The sequence below is a fragment of the Oncorhynchus mykiss genome, chromosome 23 (assembly GCF_057628025.1).
Source record: "Oncorhynchus mykiss isolate SJ-2025 chromosome 23, ASM5762802v1, whole genome shotgun sequence".
Lineage (NCBI taxonomy): Eukaryota > Metazoa > Chordata > Actinopteri > Salmoniformes > Salmonidae > Oncorhynchus > Oncorhynchus mykiss.
In genome coordinates this window covers 62,215,001-62,228,300 of record NC_143044.1, presented here as the reverse complement: position 1 = coordinate 62,228,300, position 13,300 = coordinate 62,215,001, and the positions used below count along the sequence as shown (strand labels likewise).

General features: G+C 40.1%; 1 protein-coding gene across 9 annotated transcripts in view; it reads right to left on the bottom strand.

Annotated features, from left to right (window-relative positions):
* ryr2a (ryanodine receptor 2a (cardiac)) overlaps positions 1-13,300 on the bottom strand; it is a 368,722-nt gene that overhangs the window by 297,018 nt on the left and 58,404 nt on the right. For all 9 annotated transcript variants that reach the window (XR_016491186.1, XR_016491187.1, XM_090217869.1 and 6 more), the window contains 3 exons: positions 7,803-7,921; positions 5,971-6,104; positions 3,069-3,310 (listed from right to left, as the gene is read on the bottom strand). Coding sequence is in view for 7 of the 9 variants with exons in the window: in XM_090217869.1 (XP_090073995.1) it covers positions 3,069-3,310; positions 5,971-6,104; positions 7,803-7,921 (495 nt within the window). In the remaining 2 variants the exon portion in view is untranslated. The remainder of the gene's footprint in view (positions 1-3,068; positions 3,311-5,970; positions 6,105-7,802; positions 7,922-13,300) is intronic.

The following is a 13,300-nucleotide window of genomic DNA, read 5'->3' as shown; positions in this document are numbered from 1 at the left end:
CTACAGGTGAATATAATATAGTAACTATCTAACCTGACTACAGGTGAATATAATATAGTAACTATCTAACTATCTAACCTGACTACAGGTGAATATAATATAGTAACTATCTAACCTGACTACAGGTGAATATAATATAGTAACTATCTAACCTGACTACAGGTGAATATAATATAGTAACTATCTAACCTGACTACAGGTGAATATAATATAGTAACTATCTAACCTGACTACAGGTGAATATAATATAGTAACTATCTAACCTGACTACAGGTGAATATAATATAGTAACTATCTAACCTGACTACAGGTGAATATAATATAGTAACTATCTAACCTGACTACAGGTGAATATAATATAGTAACTATCTAACCTGACTACAGGTGAATATAATATAGTAACTATCTAACCTGACTACAGGTGAAAATAATATAGTAACTATCTAAACTGACTACAGGTGAATATAATAGACTAGCCATCTCACCTGACCACAGGTGAATATAATATAGTAACTATCTAACCTGACTACAGGTGAATATAATATAGTAACTATCTAACCTGACTACAGGTGAATATAATATAGTAACTATCTAACTATCTAACCTGACTACAGGTGAATATAATATAGTAACTATCTAACCTGACTACAGGTGAATATAATATAGTAACTATCTAACTATCTAACCTGACTACAGGTGAATATAATATAGTAACTATCTAACCTGACTACAGGTGAATATAATATAGTAACTATCTAACCTGACTACAGGTGAATATAATATAGTAACTATCTAACCTGACTACAGGTGAATATAATATAGTAACTATCTAACCTGACTACAGGTGAATATAATATAGTAACTATCTAACCTGACTACAGGTGAATATAATATAGTAACTATCTAACTATCTAACCTGACTACAGGTGAATATAATATAGTAACTATCTAACCTGACTACAGGTGAATATAATATAGTAACTATCTAACCTGACTACAGGTGAATATAATATAGTAACTATCTAACCTGACTACAGGTGAATATAATATAGTAACTATCTAACCTGACTACAGGTGAATATAATATAGTAACTATCTAACCTGACTACAGGTGAATATAATATAGTAACTATCTAACCTGACCACAGGTGAATATAATATAGTAGCTATCTAACTATCTAACCTGACTACAGGTGAATATAATATAGTAACTATCTAACTATCTAACCTGACTACAGGTGAATATAATATAGTAACTATCTAACCTGACTACAGGTGAATATAATATAGTAACTATCTAACCTGACTACAGGTGAATATAATATAGTAACTATCTAACCTGACTACAGGTGAATATAATATAGTAACTATCTAACCTGACTACAGGTGAAAATAATATAGTAACTATCTAAACTGACTACAGGTGAATATAATAGACTAGCCATCTCACCTGACCACAGGTGAATATAATATAGTAACTATCTAACCTGACTACAGGTGAATATAATATAGTAACTATCTAACCTGACTACAGGTGAATATAATATAGTAACTATCTAACCTGACTACAGGTGAATATAATATAGTAACTATCTAACCTGACTACAGGTGAATATAATATAGTAACTATCTAACCTGACTACAGGTGAATATAATATAGTAACTATCTAACCTGACTACAGGTGAATATAATATAGTAACTATCTAACCTGACTACAGGTGAATATAATATAGTAACTATCTAACTATCTAACCTGACTACAGGTGAATATAATATAGTAACTATCTAACCTGACTACAGGTGAATATAATATAGTAACTATCTAACCTGACTACAGGTGAATATAATATAGTAACTATCTAACTATCTAACCTGACTACAGGTGAATATAATATAGTAACTATCTAACTATCTAACCTGACTACAGGTGAATATAATATAGTAACTATCTAACTATCTAACCTGACTACAGGTGAATATAATATAGTAACTATCTAACTATCTAACCTGACTACAGGTGAATATAATATAGTAACTATCTAACCTGACTACAGGTGAATATAATATAGTAACTATCTAACCTGACTACAGGTGAATATAATATAGTAACTATCTAACTATCTAACCTGACTACAGGTGAATATAATATAGTAACTATCTAACCTGACTACAGGTGAATATAATATAGTAACTATCTAACCTGACTACAGGTGAATATAATATAGTAACTATCTAACTATCTAACCTGACTACAGGTGAATATAATATAGTAACTATCTAACCTGACTACAGGTGAATATAATATAGTAACTATCTAACCTGACTACAGGTGAATATAATATAGTAACTATCTAACCTGACTACAGGTGAATATAATATAGTAACTATCTAACCTGACTACAGGTGAATATAATATAGTAACTATCTAACCTGACTACAGGTGAATATAATATAGTAACTATCTAACCTGACTACAGGTGAATATAATATAGTAACTATCTAACCTGACTACAGGTGAATATAATATAGTAACTATCTAACCTGACTACAGGTGAATATAATATAGTAACTATCTAACCTGACTACAGGTGAATATAATATAGTAACTATCTAACCTGACTACAGGTGAATATAATATAGTAACTATCTAACCTGACTACAGGTGAATATAATATAGTAACTATCTAACTATCTAACCTGACTACAGGTGAATATAATATAGTAACTATCTAACCTGACTACAGGTGAATACAATATAGTAACTATCTAACCTGACTACAGGTGAATATAATATAGTAACTATCTAACCTGACTACAGGTGAATATAATATAGTAACTATCTAACCTGACTACAGGTGAATATAATATAGTAACTATCTAACCTGACTACAGGTGAATATAATATAGTAACTATCTAACCTGACTACAGGTGAATATAATATAGTAACTATCTAACCTGACTACAGGTGAATATAATATAGTAACTATCTAACCTGACCACAGGTGAATATAATAGACTAGCTATCTTACCTGACCACAGGTGAATATAATAGACTAGCCATCTCACCTGACCACAGGTGCAAGCCATCGAAGCCGTAGGAGTACAGGTCGTCACCGAGCCCGTTTCCTCCCCAGCCCTCTCCTCCCCCAGGGTAGGGTTGGTAGCCGTCCGTGGTGGCCCAGCCCACTCTGAGATGTGTGGCTTCGGCCGTAACGAAGGGTAACACCTGGTCCACCATCAGCTCATAATACCACTTCCTGTACTGGGCGGAGCCTTCACTCACACCCAGGAAGATGTTAGGCCTCATGCTGCCATGTGGGAAGAAGGATAACAAGGGGTTAATGTCGGTTAAAGTTCAATACTGGAACAATGTTGTTTTTCTTGTCTATATTGAATACATAATTTAAACATCACAGTGTAGGTTGTAAAAAGTATGTAAACCCCCCTAGGCTAATGACTTCTCCAAAAGCTAATTGGAGTCGGGAGTAAACTAAGCTGGAGTCCAATCAGTGAGATGAGATTGGAGATGTTGGTTAGAGCTGCCTTGCCCTATAAAAAAACACTAAAAATGTTAAACATACTTCAAACAAAAGAGACCTCAGAAGACCTACGATTAAGAATTGTTGACTTTCATAAAGCTGGAAAGGGTTACAAAAGTATCTCTAAGAACCTTGATGTTCATCAAGCCAGAGTAAGACAAATTGTCTATAAATGGAGAAAGTTCAGCACTGTTGCTACTCTCCCTAGGAGTGGCCGTCCTGCATAGATAACTGCAAGAGCACAGGAGCAGAATGCTCAATGAGGTTAAGAAGAATCCTAGAGTGTCAGCTAAAGACTTACAGAAATCTCTGGAACATGCTAACATCTCTGTTGATGACTAAAACACTAAACAAGAACGGTGTTCATGGGAGGACACCACGGAAGAAGACATTGCTGTCCAAAAAACCCATTGCTGCACGTCTGAAGTTTGCAGAAGAGCACCTGGATGTTCCACAGCGCTACTGGCAGAATATTCTGTGGACAGATGGAACTACAGACGAGTCTTTTGGAAGGAACACACACGGTGGAGAAAAAAAGTCACAGTACACCAACATCAACCTCATCCCAACTGTAAAGTCTGGTGGAGGGAGCATCATGGTTTGGGACTGCTTTGCTGCCTCAGGGCCCGGACAGCTTGCTATCATCAATGGAAAAATTAATTCCCAAGTTTATCGAGACATTTTAATGTAAGGCTATCTGTTCGCCAATATAAGCTCAACAGAAGTTGGGTGATGAAACAGGACAAAGACCCAAAACACAGAAGTAAATCAACAACAGATTGGCTACAATAGAAGAAAAAACATCTTCTGGAGTGGCCCAGTCAAGAGTCCTGACCTCAACCAGATTGAGATGCTGTGGCAGGACCTCAAGAGAGCAGTTCACACAAGACATCCCAAGAATATTGCTGAACTGAAAGAGTTATGTAAATTCCTCCTGACCGTTGTACAGGTCTGATCCACAACTACAGAAAACGTTTGGTTGAGGTTATTGCTGCCAAAGGAGGGTCAACCAGTTATTAAATCCAAGGGTTCACATCCTTTTCCCACCCTGCACTGTGAATGTTTACACGGTGTGTTCAATAAAGACATGAAAACATATAATTGTTTGTGTGTTATTAGTTTAAATCAGACTGTGGTTGTCTATTGTTGTGACCTAGATGAAGATCAGATCAAATTTTATGACCCAATTTATGCAGAAATCCAGATATTTCCAAAGGGTTCACATACTTTTCCTTGCCACTGTATACAAACAAGATAAACATAAACCTAACATATCGAGACGCATTTTCAATATTTCATAATGTTTTGTACGTATTGCTTTTGTTTTTACTGAATTTAAATATTATTTTGAAATTATCTTAAACAATGTGAAGAAAAAATTGTTCTCCTCCCACCTCATTTGATGGATAAAGAATCTGTCCTGAAAAATAAACCAACCAACAATGAAAACTAAATCATATCATTTGGATCAAAATAAAACATACTATCAGAGTATTACAAATTAACATTAAATAGTTGTTTCTTTAAAATAAAATCTTCTAACTCACTCCAATTATCTTCTGACATAAGAACAGTCGTCGGATGTGGCAGGGCTTGCAAACTATCACGTATCACAAAGGGAAACCCAGCCGCGAGCTGCCCAGTGACGAGAGCCTACCAGATGAGTGAAATATCTTCTATGCTCGCTTCGAGGCTAGCAAAACTTAACCATGCATGAGAGCACCATCTATTCCGGATGACTGTGTGATCACGCTCTCCGTAGCCGATGTGAGTAAGACCTTTAAACAGGTCAACATTCACAAGGCTACATGGCCAGACGGATTACCAGGACGTGTACTGCGAGCATGCGCTGACCAGTTGGCAAGTGTCTTCACTGACATTTTCAACCTCTCCCTGACCCAGTCTGTAACACCATCATGTTTCAAGCAGACCACCATAGTCCCTGTGCCCAAGAATGCCAAGGTAACTTGTCTAAATGATTACTGCCCTGTAGCACTCATATCACCCTGGACCCACTGCCAGGACAACAACCTCTCTCTCCTACCCTTGTGGTTAGGGTTTGGGTTTGGGTTAGGGTTTGGGTTAGGGTTAGGGTTAGGGTTAGGGTTTGGGTTAGGTTTAGGGTTAGGGTTTGGGTTGGGGTTTGGGTTAGGGTTAGGATTTGGGTTTGGGTTTGGGTTTGGGTTAGGGTTTGGGTTAGGGTTAGGGTTAGGGTTTGGGTTAGGGTTTGGGTTAGGGTTTGGGTTAGGTTTAGGGTTAGGGTTTGGGTTGGGGTTTGGGTTAGGGTTAGGATTTGGGTTTGGGTTTGGGTTTGGGTTAGGGTTTGGGTTAGGGTTAGGGTTAGGGTTTGGGTTAGGTTTAGGGTTAGGGTTTGGGTTGGGGTTTGGGTTAGAGTTAGGGTTAGGGGAGATGGAGGAAGAAGGCTGTACCTGCTGACATGGTTGACAAGTCGTGTCTGTAGAAGCAGGTCTCTGCCAGGTAGCAGGTTGTCACAGATCAGGTGTTGGTTGGACCGCACGGCCACACCATGACAGACACACAGAGAACAGAGCACGTCCAGAACCTGTTGGGTTAACACAGAGAACAGACCATGATACAGATCAGATGCTGGTTGGAACAACAACATTCAGAGTGTAGGCTACATTATTGCCTAATCTGCAACTTAATGTTGTTGACAGTGGAGGAGGTATTGGACATAAAACATCTACAGAGTGGTAGAATGGCTTTGCTATTGTCAAACATGGAACACCAGGCCTTTCTACTTAAGGCTCGCCCAACACTACTCACTGGAGAGAAAGTACAGGACTCTTCAATCATTTAGACGTGGCAACATGACCAAGCCTTTCAGTAATGTCGGTCCATTAGCTAATCATGTAAAAAACAAGGGAAACATTACATTATTAAAGTTATTGAGCGCTTAAGTTGTTTGCTTGTGTATTGCGTGAACATCTGTGATATACAGCTACATAGATAGATCGATTGCTTCAGATCTCAACTCATCAGCTGAAAAAAATAAACATATCCCAACTAATACCTCTTCTAAAAATTAATAACAGGACTTATGTCTCTGAAATCTTGAAACATTAAATGAAATATCATGAAAGAGTGGACTGGTAGAAGCTGACCCACTGGTGCAATGTGTTGCTCACACATTTATCATCACAATTCATTGTAAAGAAATAATGAATAAACAATTCATAGTGCATTATGTATATAATCTCTGTTAAATAGGTGGGTCCATCACTCAGCTAGGAGATCATCCATTCTGTATGTCTATAGTATATAAGGAGCTGGTTACCTATAATACCTGGTTTATAGGTAGGTGGTCTCTACCCACCTTGTGGTTATCTATAATACCTGGTTTATAGGTAGGTGGTCTCTACCCACCTTGTGGTTATCTATAATACCTGGTTTATAGGTAGGTGGTCTCCTCTACCCACCTTGTGGTTATCTATAATACCTGGTTTATAGGTAGGTGGTCTCTACCCACCTTGTGGTTATCTATAATACCTGGTTTATAGGTAGGTGGTCTCCTCTACCCACCTTGTGGTTATCTATAATACCTGGTTTATAGGTAGGTGGTCTCCTCTACCCACCTTGTGGTTATCTATAATACCTGGTTTATAGGTAGGTAGTCTCTACCCACCTTGTGGTTATCTATAATACCTGGTTTATAGGTAGGTGGTCTCCTCTAACCACCTTGTGGTTATCTATAATACCTGGTTTATAGGTAGGTGGTCTCTACCCACCTTGTGGTTATCTATAATACCTGGTTTATAGGTAGGTGGTCTCTACCCACCTTGTGGTTATCTATAATACCTGGTTTATAGGTAGGTGGTCTCTACCCACCTTGTGGTTATCTATAATACCTGGTTTATAGGTAGGTGGTCTCCTCTACCCACCTTGTGGTTATCTATAATACCTGGTTTATAGGTAGGTGGTCTCCTCTACCCACCTTGTGGTTATCTATAATACCTGGTTTATAGGTAGGTGGTCTCTACCCACCTTGTGGTTATCTATAATACCTGGTTTATAGGTAGGTGGTCTCTACCCACCTTGTGGTTATCTATAATACCTGGTTTATAGGTAGGTGGTCTCCTCTACCCACCTTGTGGTTATCTATAATACCTGGTTTATAGGTGGGTAGTCTCTACCCACCTTGTGGTTATCTATAATACCTGGTTTATAGGTAGGTGGTCTCCTCTAACCACCTTGTGGTTATCTATAATACCTGGTTTATAGGTAGGTGGTCTCTACCCACCTTGTGGTTGCGTCCATGTTTGTCTAGCAGAGAGATGATTGACTTGATGTGTCCCTCCTTGATGATGTTCAGAGCTTCAGGACTCTCCACCAGGACACAGTGAAGCACCTCCAAGATACCTGAACACAACCAGCACAGAGTTAGTATCACACCAACACCCTACTAACTTAAACTAACTAACCCTTGATGATGATGAGAGCTTCAGGACTCTCCACCAGGACACAGTGAAGGACATCCAGGACATATGGAGAATGGAATTACAAAACACCAACAAACATGATCCCTGAATGCCAGACGAGTTGTAAACACCAACAAACAGGATCCCTGAATGCCAGACGAGTTATAAACACCAACAAACAGGATCCCTGAATGCCAGATGAATTATAAACACCAACAAACAGGATCCCTGAATGCCAGATGAATTATAAACACCAACACCAACAAACATGATCCCTGAATGCCAGACGAGATATAAACACCAACAAACAGGATCCCTGAATGCCAGATGAGTTATAAACACCAACAAACAGGATCCCTGAATGCCAGACGAGTTATAAACACCAACAAACAGGATCCCTGAATGCCAGACGAGATATAAACACCAACACAAACAGGATCCCTGAATGCCAGATGAGTTATAAACACCAACAAACAGGATCCCTGAATGCCAGATGAGTTATAAACACCACCAAACAGGATCCCTGAATGCCAGATGAGATATAAACACCAACAAACAGGATCCCTGAATGCCAGATGAGTTATAAACACCAACAAACAGGATCCCTGAATGCCAGACGAGTTATAAACACCAACAAACAGGATCCCTGAATGCCAGATGAATTATAAACACCAACAAACAGGATCCCTGAATGCCAGATGAATTATAAACACCAACACCAACAAACAGGATCCCTGAATGCCAGACGAGATATAAACACCAACAAACAGGATCCCTGAATGCCAGATGAGTTATAAACACCAACAAACAGGATCCCTGAATGCCAGACGAGTTATAAACACCAACAAACAGGATCCCTGAATGCCAGACGAGATATAAACACCAACACAAACAGGATCCCTGAATGCCAGATGAGTTATAAACACCAACAAACAGGATCCCTGAATGCCAGATGAGTTATAAACACCACCAAACAGGATCCCTGAATGCCAGATGAGATATAAACACCAACAAACAGGATCCCTGAATGCCAGATGAGTTATAAACACCAACAAACAGGATCCCTGAATGCCAGACGAGTTATAAACACCAACAAACAGGATCCCTGAATGCCAGATGAATTATAAACACCAACAAACAGGATCCCTGAATGCCAGATGAATTATAAACACCAACACCAACAAACAGGATCCCTGAATGCCAGACGAGATATAAACACCAACAAACAGGATCCCTGAATGCCAGATGAGTTATAAACACCAACAAACAGGATCCCTGAATGCCAGACGAGTTATAAACACCAACAAACAGGATCCCTGAATGCCAGACGAGATATAAACACCAACACAAACAGGATCCCTGAATGCCAGATGAGTTATAAACACCAACAAACAGGATCCCTGAATGCCAGATGAGTTATAAACACCACCAAACAGGATCCCTGAATGCCAGATGAGATATAAACACCAACAAACAGGATCCCTGAATGCCAGATGAGTTATAAACACCAACAAACAGGATCCCTGAATGCCAGATGAGTTATAAACACCAACAAACAGGATCCCTGAATGCCAGATGAGTTATAAACACCAACAAACAGGATCCCTGAATGCCAGATTAGTTATAAACACCAACAAACAGGATCCCTGAATGCCAGACGAGTTATAAACACCAACAAACAGGATCCCTGAATGCCAGATGAGATATAAACACCAACAAACAGGATCCCTGAATGCCAGATGAGTTATAAACACCAACAAACAGGATCCCTGAATGCCAGATGAGTTATAAACACCAACAAACAGGATCCCTGAATGCCAGACAAGTTATAAACACCAACACCAACAAACAGGATCCCTGAATGCCAGATGAGTTATAAACACCAACAAACAGGATCCCTGAATGCCAGATGAGTTATAAACACCAACACCAACAAACAGGATCCCTGAATGCCAGATGAGATATAAACATCAACAAACAGGATCCCTGAATGCCAGATGAGTTATAAACACCAACACCAACAAACAGGATCCCTGAATGCCAGATGAGTTATAAACACCAACACCAACAAACAGGATCCCTGAATGCCAGATGAGTTATAAACACCAACACCAACAAACATGATCCCTGAATGCCAGACGAGTTGTAAACACCAACATACAGGATCCCTGAATGCCAGACGAATTGTAAACACCAACACCAACAAACAGGATCCCTGAATGCCAGACGAGTTGTAAACACCAACAAACAGGATCCCTGAATGCCAGACGAGTTGTAAACACCAACACCAACAAACAGGATCCCTGAATGCCAGACGAGTTGTAAACACCAACAAACAGGATCCCTGAATGCCAGACGAGTTGTAAACACCAACACCAACAAACAGGATCCCTGAATGCCAGATGAGTTGTAAACACCAACACCAACACAAACAGGATCCCTGAATGCCAGACGAGTTATAAACACCAACAAACAGGATCCCTGAATGCCAGACGAGTTGTAAACACCAACACCAACAAACAGGATCCTTGAACGCCAGACCAGTTATAAACACCAACACCAACAAACAGGATCCCTGAATGCCAGACGAGTTGTAAACACCAACAAACAGGATCCCTGAATGCCAGACGAGTTGTAAACACCAACACCAACAAACAGGATCCCTGAACGCCAGACCAGTTATAAACACCAACACCAACAAACAGGATCCCTGAATGCCAGACGAGTTGTAAACACCAACACCAACAAACAGGATCCCTGAATGCCAGACGAGTTGTAAACACCAACAAACAGGATCCCTGAATGCCAGATGAGTTGTAAACACCAACACCAACACAAACAGGATCCCTGAATGCCAGACGAGTTGTAAACACCAACACCAACAAACAGGATCCCTGAATGTCAGACGAGTTGTAAACACCAACACCAACAAACAGGATCCCTGAATGCCAGACGAGTTGTAAACACCAACACCAACAAACAGGATCCCTGAATGCCAGACGAGTTGTAAACACCAACACCAACAAACAGGATCCCTGAATGCCAGACGAGTTGTAAACACCAACACAGTTATTCCACCAGGACACAGAGCAGAACCTCTGGCTACATCTATAGGCATTTTTTTTGTTTCAAACCATCTCCTGCCATGTCACTGATGCATCGTGAAACAGTGTTGTTTGATGAAGGCATTGTCTGTATAGTTTTTTGGCCATTTCCCCCAGCATTGTTCCAGCCATATCCGCGGTAGCATGAAGAATTAAGTCCTCTACAATAGTATGGGGCTTGCCTGTCCTAGCCACTCGGTAGCTCACCATATAAGACGCTTCTAGCCCCTTCTTATTAATGGTATCTGTTGCTTTTATACATGTCTTACTACTCAAAAGTCATCTTAATTCTCGCTCAAAAAACTCCTGTGGCTTATTTTTCTAATTGGCATGTTTTGTTTCTAAATGTCAGCGCAAGATTGAAGGTTTAATCCAAATGTATAGCCCCTGTTGGAAAATATTGTTTGAAAATGTGAATCACATTTCACACTGAGGTAGGCTAACTATGAAAGGTATAAAAGCTTCAGCCTACTAATAATACAAATAGGCCATATTATATTTCAACATTTAAATCACATTCGCTAGCCTATACCAGCCTATACTAGCCTATACCAGCCTATACCAGACTATACCAGCCTATACTAGCCTATACCAGCCTATACTAGCCTATACTAGCCTATACTAGTCTATACTAGCCTATACTAGCCTATACCAGCCTATACCAGCCTATACTAGCCTATACTAACCAATACGAGCCAATACTAGCCTATACCAGCCTATACTAGTCTATACTAGCCTATACCAGCCTATACCAGCCTATACTAGCCTATACTAACCTATACCAGCCTATACTAGCCTATACCAGCCTATACTAGCCTATACCAGCCTATACTAGCCTATATTAGCCTATACCAGCCTATACTAGCCTAAACTAACCTATACCAGCCTATACAAGCCTATATTAGCCTATACCAGCCTATACTAGCCTATACTAGCCTATATTAGCCTATACTAGCCTATACTAGCCTATATTAGCCTATACTAGCCTATATTAGCCTATACTAGCCTATACTAGCCTATACTAGCCTATACCAGCCTATACCAGCCTATACTAGCCTACACTAGCCTATACCAGCCTATACCAGCCTATACCAGCCTATACTAGCCTATACCAGCCTATACCAGCCTATACCAGCCTATACCAGCCTATACTAGCCTATACCAGCCTATACTAGCCTATACCAGCCTATACCAGCCTATACTAGCCTATACTAGCCTATACCAGCCTATACCAGCCTATACCAGCCTATACCAGCCTATACTAGCCTATACCAGCCTATACCAGCCTATACCAGCCTATACTAACCTATACCAGCCTATACTAGCCTATACTAACCTATACCAGCCTATACTAGCCTATACCAGCCTATACCAGCCAATACCAGCCTATATTAGCCTATACTAGCCTATACTAGCCTATACTAGCCTATACCAGCCTATACTAGCCTATACCAGCCTATACTAGCCTATACCAGACTATACCAGCCTATACCAGCCTATACTAGCCTATACCAGACTATACCAGCCTATACCAGCCTATACTAGCCTATACTAGCCTATACTAGCCTATACCAGCCTATACCAGCCTATACCAGCCTACACTAGCCTATACCAGCCTATACCAGCCTATACTAACCTATACCAGCCTATACCAGCCTATACTAGCCTATACCAGCCTATACCAGCCTATACCAGCCTATGCTAGCCTATACTAGCCTATACCAGCCTATACTAGCCTATACCAGCCTATACTAGCCTATACCAGCCTATACCAGCCTATACTAGCCTATACCAGCCTATACCAGCCTATACTAGCCTATACCAGCCTATACCAGCCTATACCAGCCTATGCTAGCCTATACCAGCCTATACCAGCCTATACCAGCCTATACCAGCCTATACCAGCCTATGCTAGCCTATACCAGCCTATACCAGCCTATGCTAGCCTATACTAGCCTATACTAACCTCTACTAGCCTATACCAGCCTATACCAGCCTATACTAGCCTATACTAACCAATACGAGCCAATACTAGCCTATACCAGCCTATACCAGCCTATACCAGCCTATGCTAGCCTATACCAGCCTATACCAGCCTATACCAGCCTATACCAGCCTATGCTAGCCTATACCAGCCTATACCAGCCTATACCAGCCTATACCAGCCTATACCAGCCTATACCAGCCTATGCTAGCCTATACCAGCCTATACCAGC